At 34.7% G+C, this 20,102-nt stretch overlaps 1 protein-coding gene across 2 annotated transcripts in view; it reads right to left on the bottom strand.

Moving 5' to 3' along the window:
* The window catches only part of LOC145671008 (sugar transporter SWEET1-like), a 109,125-nt gene that overhangs the window by 19,554 nt on the left and 69,469 nt on the right, over positions 1-20,102 (bottom strand). For both annotated transcript variants that reach the window (XM_081739646.1, XM_081739647.1), the window contains exons 2-3: positions 15,631-15,716; positions 7,531-7,608 (exon numbers count right to left, since the gene is read on the bottom strand). In XM_081739646.1, the coding sequence (XP_081595772.1) occupies positions 7,531-7,608; positions 15,631-15,707 (155 nt within the window). In that variant the 5' untranslated portion in view covers positions 15,708-15,716. The remainder of the gene's footprint in view (positions 1-7,530; positions 7,609-15,630; positions 15,717-20,102) is intronic.

Genomic DNA, 20,102 nt, shown 5'->3' with positions numbered 1-20,102 from the left:
ATCGTTCCAATGAGTTTCGTCACCCCACGATTGTTGCGTTACCGTTAGGCTTAGAATATAATGAATGCTCCTCGTATTTAACCAACATAATGATTCTTCATTTAATAATGGGAAACAATACCGGAATTCAAATTTGCTTCAATCTCTATCTCTTGCTCGGGGAAATTTAGAAGTCCAGAAGAGAGTAGCAAACTAAAAGGGGCTACTATTTCAATGAGTTTATACGGACTTAAAGGCGTCAAAGTTTTTCTTTTTATGAAAATGGCTTTAACTTTTTGCTACGAAAAAATAGGCAGCAAAATCATGTTATTTGTAGGAGCTATCATTGAACTAGAAATGGATCCTTTCTAATATGTGAAAGTACAGGTTGTCAAAGTAAACTTATTCAAAGTAGCAAACTAGATGCATATATTAAAACTACTACTACTACTACTACTACTACTACTACTACTAATAATAATAATAATAATAATAATAATAATAATAATAATAGCTAATAATAATAATAATAGCTAATAATAATAATAATAATAATAATAATAATAATAATAATAATAATAATAATAATAATAATAATAAATTGCAAATTATGAGGTAAGTTTGTATTTCTATGATAAATCTTAACTTTTCTTGAGAAAAACATAATATAAATCGAATTAATTCTTCTTATATGGCTAAAGAGTGAACTGTTATTACTATTTATATTTTTTTTTGAAAAAAAAAGTAGATTTAAATTATTAACAACACAAATAAAAAACAAAATTTATCTTTACTTAGGAACATATCGTCCCTTTCCGGCATTAACGCAGTAAGCGACATTTTTTTCGAAATTGACTTTTTTGCAGTTTTTGGCTCAGACTTTTAAGGCGCATCGAATGGTCTAATCGCCATGTTTCTATCTTTAACCGTGGTCGAGATAGCTATGTCGCTTACACGGGTGTAATTAGACTTGCTGCAGGCAAAAATGTCGTATGTAACACTCAGTCGTTTGTATTTACTGCATAAATGTTTCTGATGAAACGAAGAAACTGACTTGTAGTCTAGATTGTTTCAAACACCAAATTATTTTCGTGCTTGGAGCAAATAAATGTGGTATGAACATGATTATTATAATATTTCATGGCAAAATTGTAGTAAGCGACAGATTGAAGTTGGTTCTGAGTCGCTTGAAACAATTTTGATGTAATGATATCAATGATTTCCAGTATTTGTTGCAGTTCTATTTACCTACAAAGAACAAATACTTTTCCTTACAGCAATTTTGCTATCTTAAAAATATACGTAAGAGGCTCTCAGCCTCACTTCTGAAGTAAACGGTAATATTGTTATAGCTACTTACTGCTATTTTACTTGCAATAACAGTGTGTAACGTCGTATAATACATTTTAAGGTTTCATATTTCGGTGCAGAAGTTCTTCGGCGAAAACTTCCGAAGGTGCACAAGTGTCAATTTACACGACTTCAGAGCGCCTATTGGGAAAAATAGTGTGTTGCGAGCAAGTAAGGGGGAAGGCGCTAAGAGGTTCTACGCGTGGCGTTTAATACATTTTTCCCAATAGACTGAGAGAGACAATTGTATTGACGATGCAAGAGGTAAGGTTTGAAGCATTAGGTAACACTGTTCAGCTTACGGAATGGTGAAAGAGTCGTTAAAATTCAGTAAACATGTTATATAAAATATTTCTATTGTTGATAAGTTATTAGGAATGTTCATTTTATACACTAAGACTAAACGATCACTACATTAGGGACACTTATCTAATAGCGTGTTCATTCTGGGTAATCAAAGCAGTCAAACGCTTATGAATAAATTCCTCAAGGTATACTCCTTGTATTCTGCAGGTTCAGTCCAAGCCATCTATGCTGCAGCAGTTCCTGCAAGTGGTGCACATTTGGACGATGTGCAGCACATTGCACAGAACATCACAGCATGTTCCATACCTGTGTAATAGGGTTAAATCTGGCAACTTTGGATATCAGGGTAGTATTGAAAACTCATTTTCATGTTCCTCCAACCATTATGTAAAAAACGCAGCCCGAAGACACCCTCCGTTCTCCTGCTAGAATATGGCGCTGCTCTCTTGGACTTGGAGGTATGGGGCATGAAAAGTTTAATCGAGTAAGAAATACTTGTGCGTCACTTCCCAGACCCAGACAATAAACAGCACCGCCACCGTCATATTGAATTACCACGCTGCAACCCGGAGACGTATACTCATGTTGTTTCCAACAATATCATCGACATGGATCAGTGAAAAGCGGGACTTACCACTGCAGATAACCTTCTTTCATTGATCCATACTCCAATGATCAGTTTGCTTTTGTTCATGTCAGCCGTAAGTTATTTCTGTGTTATTGTAATAGTGTTGGTCTACGGCTATGTTACCCTAACCGATGTAAGGTATGTCACATGGTCATGGTTGAAATTTGTTGTAGGATTTATTGGTCCACATTGTACTGGTGCGTCAATTCTTCTATTGACATACGCCTGTGGTGAGATACCATAGTGCTATTCGTTGTTCATTTTCTACCCAGCGCACTTACCTGATCCAAGTGTGATCGCTTGGCGGATGACTGACCCTCATGAGCACTGTTGGTAAAATCTTGACACTGTAGCGCTTGAACATCCCACAAGTACGACTGTCTCAGGTGTACTGGCAGCAGTCATTTGTGCCCCAACAGTTTGCGCTAGTCAAAATTTACTCACATAATTTTGTTTGCCCATAACGGACATCAGCTGCATTCTATTATGTTCGGTAGCCGTGCGCGTCTTCTATGTTACCTGCTCATGACGTGGAATTTACGTGTTATCGATATTTGATGGCGGTTAATCCTATTGTAATGATCGTTCTGTGCATATAAAATCTAGCTGTTAAGAAAGGTTGATTTTAGTAAGTAATTAGCAATGTCAATTAGTTGTGGCCTTTAGGAAACTAAGGGTCAGGCCGGAGAAGAATAGAGGGCAAGGATGTGGAAAGCCAGCGGCTCTGACCTTACAGAATTGCCGTCCCGGCATTCGCCTGTTAAGACTGAAAAATATCACGGACATCTTCAGTTTGGATGACTGGCTAGAACAAGGTTCGTGCTCACATTCGACCTATCCAATGCTGTTTGGCAGGCAGGCAAGTTGCCCCTACCCGTCCGGCCAGGTAGCAAATTGTCAGTGTTAATTATATAAAAATTAAACCAATTTCAAAGAGCGTGATAAAAATAGCAGAGTAATATTTTCCTAAAGCTTCGAATTACACTATCACGTGCTAATACTTATAGCTGACCTTTTGGATCAATGGAAATCAAAGCTACCTAATTTATGTAATGGATGTAAGATTTCTGCCAACTTGAAAAGTCAGATTTATTTAGTAGACAGGAGTACTATTAGTCAAAGCTTTTAAAACTATTACTTTGCATTCCACTTACAAAAAATATTACTTTTATCACATTTTAGGTCGGTTCATTTTTTGCTATTTTCTGCTTTTAGTTATCCCGTGGGAGGAAGATTTTAAATCTAACCAAACAGCAAGTTGAAAAACAAGTCATGAAGCCGAGGGTACCAAACGGGACATATTCCAATATAGTTAATTGTTTGAAGAGTGAGATCGTGAAAATTGGGGCTGAAGAAAGGAAGGAAAGGAAACCCCAAGCAAGCAGCAGAAGAGAGCAGCAGTGGAAGATACCCTAAACCCGGATGAGAACAAGGCTGAAGAAGGGAAGGAAAACCAAAACAAGCATAAGAAGAAAGTAGCTGTAGAAGATACCCTAGAAACCGGATGTTAACAAGGCTGAAGAAGGAAAGGAAAATCCAAACAAGCATAAGAAGAAAGTAGCAGTGGAAGATACCCTAAACCCGGATGAGAAGAAGGCTGAAGAAGAGAAGAAAAACCCAAACCAGCTTCAGAAGAGAGTAACAGTGGAAGATACTCTATACCCGGATGAGAAGAAGGCTGAAGAAGGGAAGAAAAACCCAAACAAGTATCAGGAGACAGTAGCAGTGGAGGAGACTTTAAACCACAATGAGGAAAAGAATGAAGAAGGGAAGAAAACCCAAACAAGCTTCAGGAGACAGTAGCAGTGGAAGACACACTAAACCAGGATGAAAAGAAGACTAAAGAAGTGAAGAAAAACCCAAACATTAGGAGACAGCAGTAGGGGAAGAGACCCTAAACCCGAATGAAGAGGGAACTTTAGAAAAGAATCGAGAAAGAGATGAACATTATTTCGCTGAGAAACGGAACTTGAGAAAAGAACAAATTTGGGACTGAGCTATTTAGACTATTTCTCTGACGATGATATCATATTTAACCAGGCTTGTCCTTCCGAAAACTCAATAGATTGGTTGGACAAAACACCAACCTCATCAGATGAATATACCTAGGTATATTATATGTTAAGAGAAAAAGGGTTTCAGGAAATTCAGCTGGATAGTCGAATTCAGGTGATGGTTGCAATGAGGAAAGCGGTGCTAGGAAACGGAGGAAGATTGTACGTAGAAAGATTACTTTTACACCAGAAAAGAACGCCGCGCCGTAGGGGAAAAGGGATTGAGAATTAAAAAGAAAATTATTCAAAAAGAGAAAAAAAGATTAAAGCAAAGTGGCCAAGCTTACAAGAAACAGGCAAGAAAGAATGAAGAAGAAACAAATACTGTACAACCAAACAAATGCAAGTCTTGCCCAAATAAATGTTCTGATATTACGGAAGAGAGGCGCCAATTTTTATTTAGACACTTTTGGTCTTTAAGACCGAATGATCAAAGGAATTGGATCTTAAGAGTAACCAGATAAGTTCCAAGTGAAAAGAAGGAGGATTCATGGTGAGAGCCCACGGGCATCATCTTTTCAGTATTTTAGTAACGAAGGTGAAGGCTATTGAAGAGTTTGTCTTCAATTCTTGCTCTCAACATTAGATACCTCACAAAGGTTTGTGAATTACACTGTTACACAATCCACTGAAGGCTCAGCAAAACCTGATGGTCGAGGACGTCACTCAGTTCGCCCCAATGCGACATCCGAGCGAGATGTGAAGCTCGTTGTTGAATTCATTCAAAGACTTCCTGTAGTGCCTTCCCACTACTGTAGAAATAAAACAACACCACTATATCTTCCCGAGGATCTCAAAAACGTCACTTATCTCTATACCCTTTACTCACGTGGAATGAACGAAGAAGGAAATATTCATGTGAGGGAAAGAGTTTTTCGTTATATATTTAACTCAAAATTCAACCTTGGGTTTCATAGACACAAAAACGACAAGCGCCAGAAATGTATCGCCTTCACCAACAAGACAGACGTAACCCAAAAAGAGAAGGCTGATTACACGCGACATATTGAAGATGAAGAAGCAACTAAGGCTCGTTTCAGAGCAGCAGAGTTAGAGGTAGTCAGGAAGGAACATTTGTCGCGAGTTTCGATTTGCAGAAAGTTTTAAGCGTACCTCATGGCGATTCCATGCTTTTGTACTACAGACGAAAGTATTCCGTATACAATCTCTCGATATATGAATCAAAAAGCAGAACAATTATGTATGGGGTGAGACCGAAGGTAAACGAGGTTAGAATGAAATTGCTTCTATCCTTTCGAGATATATAGATGTAGTGGACGAACGAGGTAATGTTTCAACTGTAATTCTGTATTGCGATAACTGTGCCGGTCAAAACAAAAATAGAAATATTTTGGCCATGTTGAAATATGAACTTGAAAAATCCAAAAACTTACAACGAATCCATATCAATTAGTTGGTACCGGGTCACACACATATGCCTGTGGACAGTGTGCATAGTCAAATTGAGAAAGCATCTCAATCAAAAAATTGAAAGTCCATCCCAACAAAGCAACATCCATGAAATATGGAAGCATGGTTCTTTTAGAAATTGGTCAACTTTGGCAGCTCAAATCTTCAGTGCTAAGAAACATGAGTCAGAGGAACCTTTCTTGCTGTCAAAAATGGGAGTTGTCACTTTTTCAAAAAATAGCGAATTTGGCAAAGTTAAGTATTCAATGACTAAGGACGCAGTGTATCTTACACTGAAACTTCGCTCACCAAGACAAAAGCAGCCAAGCAGACTTTATGCAGCAGCCATCCCTATCAGTAAAGCCAAGTACCAGGATCTTGTCAAATTGTGTAATCAGAATATTCTACCAAATCATCTACACGGGTTCTACCAGAAGTTATCACACACGGGAGAAGCACAAGATACCCTCCCTGAGACAGATGAAGATGAAGAAGAAATTCAAGATTACATTTTTTAGTAAATGAATGCTGATAATTTTCATTGTATCAGTAAGCTTATCAAATCAGTAATAATTTGCAACATTCTAAGCTTTAATAAATTTTAAAAAACGCTAAAAATAAATGAGAAAACTAAATAATGGTGTCAGTTATTATTAACTTAACTATTCAGAAGATTAGATTAATTTTTACATATAAAGGAGAGGTAAGCCAAAGCATTTTTCTTGCCAAATTTATTTTAAGCAGCATTATTTCGAGACGCGTTCAGTATTTTACCGATCAGTTAACAACTAGCATTCTTCAATTAACGAATCAGCAATTTATTACCATTTATTTTTTCCCCTAAATGTCGCTTAACGCAATCTCACTATGACAACGTGTGCCTTAATGCATTAGTACATTTCAATGAATGTCGTTTGAAGCATTGATTTGTTAAAAATTTTGTAAGCAAAAATGAATTAAGCGCCAAAATAAGTGAATATTTTTAAGCTATTATATACGTCACTGTCCTATTTGACGGAGCTTGTTCAATTATATTAGCTGTATTTTTCTTACGAAAATAGTCCAGAAAACAAAAAAGTTATTCAAGAAAAATCACCAAAATTTCAGTTTCTCGGCTCTCCTGTAAAATTTTGAAAATGTCGCTTACTGCATTAATGCCGGAAAGGGACGATATCAATTCGTATTCCCCCAGCCCCGATCCAAAATGTAATTTATGATGACCAATACTTCATGCAAAAGTCTGTTCAAGTTTGTTTTCTCAGGAACAAGCGGTGCGTGGATGCAAAGGTCGTCATGCACCTGAGACATGTCCAAATTCAATAGCGATAATGGTGTACCTTTTATATCGGTAAAATTTCATAGATAAGACATACTCCTAGAGCACCATAATGCTTAAGAGAATCTGAAGTTCAATTCGACAACTAAAATTATAGTACATTACTTAAGGTAAAAAGTTCAAGCGGTTTATTATAAAATATATTTGTGATAACCTAAACCTAAACGTCAGCTTTATTTCATACAAAAATTTGTACATAATTTGCTACATTACAATTTTTTTAAAAAATAATGTGGTTTTCAAGTTCTACATTTTTTAAATTTATTTATTTTAAAAATAACTATTTAATATTTTAAAATGATTGTAAGGTTTTTAAAAGTATTACATATTACATATTACATATTATATATATATATATATATATATATATATATATATATATATATATATATATATATATATATATATATATATATATATATATAAAAGCAGGTTCACTTAATATTTACACAACAGAAATAACTTACATTAGCGTTCCCAGTATAAACATAGCCGAGGGAATATTGCCTGTGTCACCAGCCTTAATGATGTCTCGACATACTATTCTGTAAAAAATATATAAATTTGTTTAAATTATGTACGAAAAGGTGTGCAGAAGAGAATATAGAAATGTTAAATTAATAATATTATATTTTTGACTGTGTTGTTATGCCCTGTTACTTGAAAAAACATAAGTACTTAAGCCTAAAGATCATTACTAGAAAGTCTCTACAATGAAAGCCCTGAATAAGAGACATGGATGAGACATGATTAAAATCATCCGAGTCTGTAAATGAGAAGTATCCGTTATGAAAATGTTACACAAATTAAGATTACCCACAGCTCTACAATAAATATATTAGACTAAACATAAGTGTAAGCTAATATCAAAATACTGTACTCTGTATTCATATTACTAGGAGATGAAGAGGGAGATCCAACTCCGAAATGCAACAAAGGTATCGCTGGAGGATGTGCTTATATGGACTAGGAAATATAATGCATGTGTGGTAATTATATTCTCAAATACATACCATCCCTTGTAAAGATCTCTTAACTGGCGTACTGACTACAAGAAAAGAAATGTATTATTGCGGACCGAGGAGTATTATCGTGGTATAATTTCCAGTTTAGCTTGTGAGTTTTCTGTATGGCGCTTAACCAAGTGATTGACTTATGGCAAAGACATTTTGTGGGTAAAGAATTTTGTGCCTACTGCACTGCACTACAGATTTATTCACAGAATCACTATAGTATCTATTACTGACAGTTCACTTCAAGTAGTTGAGTGTCAATGCGCTACGACTGTCCCGCTAACTTATTCGCTAAGATCTGTTATGGCAAAATAAATTTTTGAAAATGATATTAAGAAACGGCAGCTTATATTGCAAAAACGAGTATGTTATTGTATTCTTATGCTATTAATTTACCAAACGCTCATATAAAGTGAGTTAATCTATAAGCAAAATACTGTTCACACGCACATCTATACATGAAACAAGGCAAACATGTATGCTGCAAAGTGCATCCTTTCCGAGTTATGACCCGTCCAAAGATAAAAATGAAATTTGGTGCGCCATAATACAAATACCAACGACGCCAGAGACAGCAATGTGGCGAATTTTACTGAATGTGATAGGTTTAGTTCTTCAAAAATGCCAAAACTAAGGTGAAATGTGCACAAGTGGTTACCCCAAAGGAAAAAGGGGCTCCCGAAATAAGCGTCAATAGAATCACATCCTCAGTCACGAACTAAAGGTATCACATTCTGTAAACTCCATCCACCGCTTTCTCTGGCGTCGTTGGTATTTGCATCATTACGGCCCAAAGTTCATTTTTCCGGCATTTCGGTGGCTTATAACTCGAAAAGAATTCACTCTACAGCATTTTCGTACATAGAATTTCTGGCTTGTTCTCATGCATAGATTTACCTCTCCCTGATTCATATCTACCCCCTTGAGTATCTATTTTACCATGTCTGTTTCTAGTATGGTGTTGCTATTATTATTATTTAATTCTATAAAACTCAGAATGTTGTTAATAATTTGCTTTTAATTAATGTCTGGAATGAAGATGCCACAGCCCATTATGATAGGAGAAGTGACAACATTTCGGTTTCTCTTGAGCACGTAGACGTTCGAAAGGTCAGTTTTATATGATTGTGCATGGAAAACTACATGATTTTGACTAAAATATTGGAAAGAGTGGAATGTCAGCGTAATTTGAAGTATATTGTTGCAGAATATAAAAAAGACAAATTTCAATAACGTAAAGGAAGAGAAGTTTACAAAAGTTCACAAAGATGTCGTAACAATAATGTATCAAAGTAGTAATAATTTGGCGTCAAATATGATACACAGAAAGTTAATCTAAATTCCATCTTCTAAATTCTATATCTTAAGTAAACCCTCAATTCAAACCTAAAAACAAGTGACAAAGTTAATAAAATCCAACAATACAACCATAAGGTTTTACTTGCGGAAAAGGCTAGATTTCTAATTCTCGAATCTACATCGCAATGTTGAGAATTTTCAAAAAATGTTTCTCCTCGAAAGTTTAGCTCACTGTCCAATTTCTCCTTGCAACATTTGCCCAATCTAAGATCCACAATATTGATGCCATACATATGAAGCGAATTTGATAGAGTTCTTCAAATTATGTAGCAGAATTTGTTAAAATCCCATAAGAATTTACTCAAAAGTTTTCCCCCAAAATTTAAAGTAAATAATGTTTGTTGGTTTCTTGTTAATACAAGCTAGCTAAGCTCCGCATCTGAACCTGAGTCTTTTCTCGTACAATTTTCTTCGAAGTGGCCTCTGCGATAGTGGGTTTGAGGAGAAAATGCAATTTGCCGAAATTTACCGTAAGTTATTATTAATACCTACTGGTCGAAGTGAGACGGTATGCGGTGGTATGCCGGATCGCCTCTGGTTTTCCAGGGATCAAGACATGCCACTACTGAAAGTAGATGCTAAATACCTTTAATAAATCCATTTTTATACACAGTAATTGACAAATAGCTTTGCACGTAAAAAAAAATATTTCTTATGTAGAAATAATTTCTAAGTTGATCATACCGACATTTTAATCTTTTTCCTGCTTTTAAAATGAGGTGTCTTGAAAACAAAATCACCTAGTTTATATTTTGAATTAATCCTTTCTTAATGTGTGTGTCTTCTTGCCTTAATGCATATAGGCTAAATGCCGTGTTTTGAGCATGGGTGGATTTAGCTGGGCAGCGGACTTTTTGGGGTTTTGAATATCTCACAGTCGAGTGGGGGATCCGGGAGTTTTCCGGCAGGAAATTGTTAATATCCTCATTCGGTTTTTTAGCATTCTCGTGTACAATTCTCTATAATTCAGCATAAGGGGTATTATTTTTATTTATTTTTTTCAGAAAGTTGTTAGCGGAGGATCAAAGTCTCTCGATGTCTAGGGTTGCCAACCGTCAAGTATTTTACCGGACAGTTCGGTCTTTTGACTTCCTTGTCCGGTACGACTTCAAAACCGGACATTAAATGCCTGGTAATTTTTTTCTCTTTTTAGTCCTATTCTATGTACTATTCAGATTATTTTGAAGTGACGAAAGAAAGAAAGGAAAACGTTTGATATTGACCTGTCATGCGCGGAATTTGTTGAAGAGTTGAAGTTAGAAAAACTTATTGAACTTATGAAAACTGCTAAAGGTCAACAAAAGTAGGGGAGAGAAAGGGAATGGCGATCAGTTGGGAATAGCGATCAGCCCACTTTGCCCTCTTGCGTGACCTGAGGAGAAGTCAAACTAGTGCTGCCATCTGCCTCTTGTAGCAAGGTTTCTTGTGTGTTGTCGAGGAAGTTGTCAGAGTAGATTGAAGTCTACAGCGTGCTGAAACTTGTTTTTGTTGATTTTCTTACAAGAATCTGCATATTTCAACTCACGATAGGTACAATTTAGGTTGTAAGATCTTGAAATTACTAAGATTCATAAAAAGTTATATTTACGTCTAATGCACGACACAGTTATATTTAAAAAATAAAACTACGTTTTACAGTATAACCAGCTCAATTTTCAAAATGGCGCAATGTTGGGAATGCCGATCAACGTGATCGGTTTACTACCATGGTGATCACCATTCCCAACAAACTTTTGGAATACTTCTCCAACCAAAAATTATAAGAGGCTAGACCTAAGATAGGTAATACACCTACTTTAGTCAAACGCGGAAACTTTGGTATTGGTGTAACCTTTGTGGATCGTGGGTGCATGCTGATTGTACTGCTATGGACTCACTACTTGGATGTGACGTGTCTTTGAAAATCATCAATAAAACATTCAGTTGACGTTTCTCAGTCTTTCGAAGACGCAGTTTAGTAAAAGAAGAAAGAAAAAAGAAAAGAAAAAGAAATGCCTATGGAACTGTGTGTGTTTATTAAGCTTGTACTGTGATCGCCATTACCAACATGTGATGGAAATGGCGACCAAAGTAGCAATTTGAGTTTTTTTCCATCGTGTTTCCGAACTGAAAGAATGATCCTCTTTTTATTTTACACGCTTATTGTAGAAGGATTGGAGTATGTATTTACAAATTTGTTTCAATGTATTTTGCAAATGAAACTGCGTAATAACCCATTTTTCTTAGGTGATCGCCATTGCCCACCTCTCCCCTACATTTTCAAGGAAGCAGATAGAACTTCTTCAACCTCAGCTACATCTTTCAATTAAATATATATTTTAATACATCCAGGTCCAGTAAAATTATGTAGGCATTATGAGAGACTACCAGCCCCAGCCAAGCTTGTAAGACTTATTTTTCAAGTATATTTTGTGCATACTATAATTATATTTGCTTTTCTGTTTTAAATACGATGTATTATTGATGGTAGAGTTCAAAAATTACGTGTCGACTTAACCAAAACTGGAACCAAAACTGGAAGTTTAATAAATGCTTCAAAAGCAAGTAAAGTTATTAAATTCGAACTCCGAATCATTAAATTTTACATGAAATAACCACTTTCATGTTATTCACGTTATTGACGAGTGATGATGTTACAGTCTTAAGATTATACGTACTCCAGGAGTGTCCGGTATTTCCATGTTCAGAAATTGACAACCCTATCCATGTCCCTCCCCCCCCCGTAGCTACAAAGAAGCACTCCAATAGTTTTCAATCATTATATAAAAAAAATGCAATCTTTTAGGCAACACAGCCTCACTGTATTTCAACCTTTAGATAGCTGGTATGCCGAGTCAAAATCGTAATAAAACATACCACCCATATCTTTTGTTTTTCACTTCAAACACTGCCTATACTGTTAGTTTTTTTTTTTTTTTTTGTCTATTTTTAACATTCCAGATCTCTGCCTTTTAGGCTAAACAAGGCTATCAAGAATTACAAGAATACAGTAAATGGCGAAAGGACAAAACACATTCTGAAGGGAATTCGAACCGGCGAAAAACATGTGTTTTCACCTGTCATCTTAATGGTTATCTTAATACCTGACAACGTCAGCCTGCAGTTAGTTTACTAGAAAATTATCTTAATCATACGAAAAGCTTACTGTTCCTTTCTGTGAGGTCCGAAAACTTGCAGATACCATAAAAGCAAACAGTTATGGTTATATTTAGCCAATGTACGTGTAATACTACTTTTGTCAAGCTATCCTATCTTTTCAAAAATCTACGGATGTTTCTTCCATTATATGCTATTCGAGTTCCTGTTACTCCGAATGGTATAGTAAAGATATGGACATTTCATTGTTTCTTTTTTAAGAAGGAAGAATAATACAATGAAGATGCTGTTACTATCCCGAAACGTAACAAGAATTTTAATAAAAGCTTTGAGTTTTGTAACTTACATAAAAGGTGAGGCAAGGCAATATATATCAATAAAAATACTATCCTATTTTAAAGTGTTATTCCGTTACTTTGGATGAACTTATTTAAATTAAATTGTCACATTTGAAAGAAAAAGTCAAATATTTTTGTGTATGTCAACAATGGATAATAATGGATAGCAATGTCAATAATGGATGAAATCAAACAGAAAAAGTAAATTCACTTATGCTTACTTTGTGGTCACTAACTAGTGAGCACACTTGTATTTACATGCTCACTAATTGGTTATTTCCACAATTTGAAGAAGAAAGCAATGACCTTATTTTCCAACAAGATGAAGCACCTCCTCACTGGCATTTACATGTTTGGGAACATCAGAATAAGCGGCTTCCAGGAAAATGGATTGTATGTGCCGGAAATTATGATAATATCTTCTACAAGTGACCGACGAGGTCGCCTGACTTGTGCTCTGTGACTTCTTTTTATGGGGGTTACGTAAAGGATTGTGTCCATGTACCCCCATTGCCTCAAAAGCTGCAAGAAGTGCAAGTTCGTATCAGTGCTGCCATCCAGTCTATTTCATCAGGTATGTTGGAGCGTGTGTGGTGTGAATGAGTGGTGTGAATGAGAATATCATCTTGACGTGCATCGCCAGTCGTGGGGTCCACATTCAGTGTTTATGAGGTATAATAAAAAATATTTGAGTTTTTCTTTGATATGTGGCCAATTTCATTTAAATACTATTTATTATCCAAAGCGATGTAATACCATTCTAAAGCATGGTAGTATTTTCATGGACACGCTATACGATTACAATTCCGATGATTTTTGAAGTTCTTAAAAATCGAACTTCGCAGTTGGGTAGAATTAATTTTATATAAATTCAGGGTCAGAATTATCAGTTTTACTAAGTGTGATCAGTTTTTGTTAAACCAGATAAGATTAAGTATGTAATTAAGTAAGTATGTGTGTTGGTTTAGATGACAAGAAAATACTACAAATAAAGCACCGCACTTCCAAAATTACCATATTTTGTCGTACAAGCAACTGATGGAACATAATATAATCGATGTGAGTACTGCTTTGTACATACGACAATAGTTTTCTCATTCATTCCTAAGAAGTTTGGATTTTTGGTAGACCAACTTGACCAAACATCTGTTATATTTATCCCGTCTCTTCGTGAAACAATAAAATGTGTGTCCGTCTGTCTTGGAAACAAAAAATCTAAAGAACAACTAATGGGTCACCCATCAATTTTGTCCAGGATGTACAGGGTAAAAAGTTAGGAATCGAGTTCCTCGATAGTTTATATTTAAACTGGAAGTGGTAGAAATCAACTAGTTTCGGCTTTAACGTTGATCACTATAGAGCAAAAACGAAAATAGATAGCGAGAAGTGGCGTCCTGCAATCGGTTATGCGTCTCAAGAATATATTTCATCGTCATCCTTAACTCTCTACTAAAACTGGAAGTGACAAATCCACTACAACTTCCGCTTTCAATATTGCTCTACATAGAGCAAAAACTATATGATAGCGTGAACCAGTTTTTTAAAATCGATTTAGCGTTCTAAAAATAGACACTACCGTCCTCTCAACCTTCTATTCAAACCGGAAGTGGTAGAAATCAACCATTTCTAGTTTTAACGTTGATCGGTATAGAAAAAAACAGTAATCGATAACGAGAAACGAGCTTTCGCAATCAATTAAGCGTGCCAGGACTATATTTTATCTCTCTTATAATTTCTCTACTAAAACTGGGAATGGTAAAAATCTACTAACACTTCTGGTTTCAAAATTGATTGAGAAAATATCACACGCCACACAAACCAAATTCCTTCACGTGATGTACACGTGACACTTGTCACTTCCCGTAATTAAAAATATCAACAGAAGCGAATTTGTATCATTCTAAGAATAGGGCTGTGAGGAAAATGTATTTGAGCGAGTATGATTTAGTTTTCACGTACAATTTTCCGAAATACTGTGATGTGTTTTCTTAGAAGCTTACTAAGATTTGCAATCCATTTAAATTAAACGTAGAGTGTTTTATTTGAGCCTTAAATGAATGTAACTCCAATGTGGAACTTTGCATATACTGAAATGTGCAACCCCTTCCGTCGAGAGGCATAGCATAATGTAGGAACTTCATGAAGTTAATTGAGAGAGAGGGGGAGAGGGAGAAACGGTTCTTTCTTTGTAATATAAGTATTCCTAGTAAACAGCTATCATATTTATCTGATAAAAAGTGAGACAATATAAGTCATTATATATAATGTAGTACAAGATATGACCAATTAAATGGTATGTATAAGTGTATATATTAAATAACTGCCTGACATTGTGAGGTTTCCTCTTATTTTGAATGTTCTGTATAATGATGAAAACTAAAAACTCAGTACTGTATACAGAATTTCATCAACTGGGGAAATTGAAAGTCCCAAGTTCATAAGATTTCAGATTTTGTATGGAGAAAGGCTATTACCTTCCTTTGTAACGCCGTTGTAAAATACAACAACAATAATAATCAACTTCATTAATAAACACAGAAGTCGGGACATTTTAAAAGTCCCACAGATTCATGTCGGAACACATTTATTAAAAGTCCCACATTTATGTCCCCTCAACAAAGCAGCAATTTCTTCATCAGTTTAGAGGGAAATTAACATTCCTAATATTACACTTGCAATTCGCACTCTGTATAAAAAGATCATAAATGATTTTCCAGATTATTCTTTGAAGGAGAGTAAACTATGAATCTACAATACTTACGCTCCGGATAAAAAATGGAACATTGTACTGATACTGGCTGAAGTGCCCACAATATCTTTGTACTCCTCTAACACCATTGTTTATTCCTAAAATAAAAAGAAAACAAAATGTTTTCAGTTTAACATCTTTTAATCATGTCATATATATGTTTATTGTGAAGTAACTGTGTATTGGAAATGAAGTGACTGTGTATTAGAAGTAACTGTGAATTTAATTCATTAAATTCGATTATTTTATTAAATTACATTATTAACGAAAGAAACACAAAACTCACTGAAAGAAAGCTTTGACTAGAACTGTACATTCTCAGACACCTGCTGTAAATGCATATTTGTTAAATAAACTCGACTAGCTTCCTTCTTTCCCTTCCGCATACCTTCAAGCATAGCCTGAAACTTCCCGATTCATTGGACTCTTAGGTCATCATTCTTGAGTTGATTAAAACCACGAGGAACACAACAACAGGGGGTATTCGACACACAATTAGGATTGGTGCAGGATCGACGAGAGAAGCGGATCGCACCGTTGGAGAATAACCAGCTCCATAGTCAAGAGTACCATTCTGTTGGTTTATCACCACAGACTCATCAAGCTTCAGCAGACGAGTAGAATGAAGGTGTTGGAGAACATCATTGGAAACGCACGAAGACGAGAAAACTCGGCGCCCGTTGCAGATCATCAGGATAGAGGTCCAGGTGTTGACTGTCTCCAGCTATCCACGCTGCTCCAAGGGAAAACATTCATCGTGGAAGATGACCAGGATGACGCCAGTCTCGACGGATCTATCAGGCTAGTGCTAATCCTTTCTCTTTTAATCATAACCAATTTCTCTCTCTCACCTTTTCCATACTAGTCATCTTCAAAATTGAAACATTTGAATTTCATTTAAATTCAATCATAATTTAGTTGTTAAGTACCGTGTTGTCCATCAGTTCCATCCCCAATTGCTACAATATTCTGTGAATATTTTTAGAGATTATTCTGAGCTACAACTGATGGCACAGCACCGGCACAATATATATATATATATATATATATATATATATATATATATATATATATATATATATATATATATATATATATATATCGTGTTCAAAGTAGTATCTGTCACAACGTCATAATGAGTTTTTGTTTCTGAACACGTCATGTGCTAAAACAATTTATCAAGATTTCTGCTTCACATCAGATTACATCTCATAAAATTATACCCAGTCAAGTTATTTCTACGAAGTCTGGATCCAGATTACTTGTGATTCTGGAAGGTGATAAAATTGTTATTTTGCCTCCAAGATATCTATCTATGGAATTTGAAAAACACCAGGAACTATTAAGTTTCTTAAATATCAGTACAGTATACTTATTTTACAAAGGACTTGTTGGAAGATGCAACCAATTCAGATTTAGTATGCCAAAGCCTGAAATACCATTAGATGTTAAAGTTGAAAAATGCTTAGTGAATCTATTTGTATGCATTGGCCACGATGACGGATTTTACATCAACACGACACAATACTTGGCGTGAAATGATGCATCTATGAAAGGAAAGTACAATGTACGTACAACAAATTAATGTGTACCTATCACAAACTGAATGGAACAAATTTGCAAGTGCACTGCAGTATGTAAAACATTCTGTTGAATTAGGTTGCGTAACAAATGTATTTTTTTAAAAATAAATATATTTTTTAAAATGTGTTATGCATCTCGTTCAACATTTATGAAGACTGGGTGAAGCCTGTCGTCATCGTTCGTAGATATACGCATGTATTGATAGTTTATTTGTAACAATACAGACATTGATTTCCTACTGTAGATATTGCCATGCCTTCACAAAACTTCAATTTGAAATCAAATTATACTGTAAAGAAAACTTGGTGCAAGAAGTACAAAATAAACTATAACAAATATCCAAATCCATTGTGTTCAATAAGAAATTTGTGGTTAACAAACAATTAAATAGTGTGTTTATAAGAGGTAAAAATAAGTTATAATTTCAGTTGTGTTTTCTTTTATTTCAAGTACAACCCCAAGGAATTAAAAGCAATAAGAAACGAAATGTAATTCAAATCTGCTGACGTTGCATAAAACTGTTCTGACATATACGATTGCATCATAACGATGCAATTCTTGTATATAATGTTCTCAGATATTTCTGTTCTAACAATTTCGATTCTTTTTTTTCGACTTGTATTTTGTTTCACTAAGTTACAAAGTTTCAGCTAGCGAAAGAAATAACATTTTCAAACTAAAGCTTCTAAATAAAATATTCAAAAACTTTTCAACAAATGCAAAATTTTCAAACTAAACATTCAATCAAATATTTTTAAAAATATTTCAGTGGGTGCAAAAAAATTTCCAAAAAATCTTTGAACAAAGGTATTAAAACCAAATTTAAAAACAATGCTAAAATTTTTGAACAAAAGTTTTTAAAAGCTTACATTTCAAATTAAAATTTGAAAGTGATACATTTTTCAAAACTTTGAATTCAAAATTTTTAAAACTGAAAAATGTAATAAAAAACTTTCAAAAAATCTTTAATTAGGGTAAAATTTTCAAACCTGATAAATTTTCAAACAAATACATTCAAATAAAATAAATTTTAAAGCTGTACTAAAAATAACTGAAAAAACTTTCAGAAACTTTTCAAAATGTTCAGCCAATCAAATTACACTATAGATAACTTTTCACTAATGATATACTATGAGTTGTAATGAAGTTCAAATATCAATTGGTTTTAATAATGACCTATCAGATACTAGAGAAACTTTCAACTACACTCAATTAACAGCTCAATTACACTCCTTAGCAAAATAATTGACAAGCACAAATATTGTAATAAGCTTTCCGAGTTAACCGTCAAATTTTATTCGGTTTTAAACTATTCGATTAATAAATAAACGGTTTCCAACTATTCAATTCACAAATCAGCAGCTATCAACTATTTGACTATATCTGTGATCTTGGACTACAAGTCATGACTAAAAAACCTAAGGTTCAAAGTGGGAAATTGTTGCTGCATATAAGTTAGTTTTGTTTTAATAATTTCCTATCAGGTTTCAAGGCCAAAATTTGGAGTTAGAGGTGGGGATCACCCGATCATGTTCAAACAAAATTATCTCAAGTTTCAGCAAAGATATTTTCCACTATTGATCTTGCACTATGTTCTATATTCATCCATACGATCATATGATATAAAAGTCACTCATCTTAGATGTTAAAATAAGCAAAATTTAAATTTTGGCAATGCTTTATCCATGCAAAAGATCAACGTGAACAACCAAATTTACCCGTTCTACAGAACAAATGCAATTTCTTATTTTTTGACAATTCCTAAATTTGAGAGGTGAACGAATGTGCCCCTCCCAAAACCTAAAAAGAACTATCAAGATACTCATGTCCAATGAACCAAAATGATATCCTGTATCAGCCAGGCACGTAGCCAAGGGGAATCCGGGGGTCCGGGCCCCCCCTTCGAGACCAGAAATGAAAAAATTAAGGAAGGATAAAACAAAATGAAATGAGGAAAAGAAGGATTAGCGTTAAAAATTAAAAACTACAGGAAGCTTTTGGTTACTCTTTCTTATGAGGAGATTTGTATTACTTGCAATACATGGTGGCGAGGTGAGCGAGATATCCTGGAAGATTCAGGGAATTGAAATTTCTAGAAAAGTTGCGGAATTCTCAGAGTTTCTGCTACTAGTCAGGGAGATTTCAAGTTTCCGAAAGCATAGTGCCGTTGTGTAACAGCGTGGACATTTTTAATCATAATTTTTCGTCATCGCATCCTTGCAGTGTCAAACATGTTATTTCGAAACAATTTTCTACTACTCCTTTAACCCGTCATTTGGAACAGACAGTTGTTGATGGAATAATAGATTAAAAACAAAAAATTATGTAGAAAGAAAGTTCCATTAACATCTGATTCAACAGAGAAAGAAACAGATATTGTAAAATAATTTACAAGACATTATTGAGTATGTGCTTTTTTAATAGTGAATATGTACTTTTTGTAATAGTTGAGGTCATAATGAAAGGAAAATTGCTATATTTTAATGAACAGAGGAAGGACGTAAATATTGTAAAATCTTTTTCAATACATTTTTTATTTTACTCGAAATTTTTTCATAGTTTGTTATTAAAATACTTACCAACATATCCTCATTTTATTGTAATAACAAAACAATACATGTTGATAGTAAAGTAGTTTAGATTGGTCGAGCTCCTGGGCCTTCAGAATTTCATGTCACGCCCCCCTCCCGTTACGAAATCCTGGCTAAACCAACCAATATATGTTGTCAGTAAAATAGTTTAGAATGGTCGAGCCCCTGGTGTGATGACCACAGTATTTCATGTGACGGACGCCCCCTTCACGAAATCCTAGCTACGTGCCTGTATCAGCTCATATATATTATGATAAAACCCCATCTTAGACGATAAATTAGGTCATAGACTTCCTAAATTTGACTTTT

The sequence above is a fragment of the Thermobia domestica genome, chromosome 15 (assembly GCF_964235325.1).
Source record: "Thermobia domestica chromosome 15, izTheDome1.hap1.1, whole genome shotgun sequence".
NCBI classification, from domain to species: Eukaryota; Metazoa; Arthropoda; class Insecta; order Zygentoma; family Lepismatidae; genus Thermobia; species Thermobia domestica.
The sequence above is the reverse complement of the archived record's forward strand: the minus strand, read 5'-3'. Positions and strand labels throughout refer to the sequence as shown.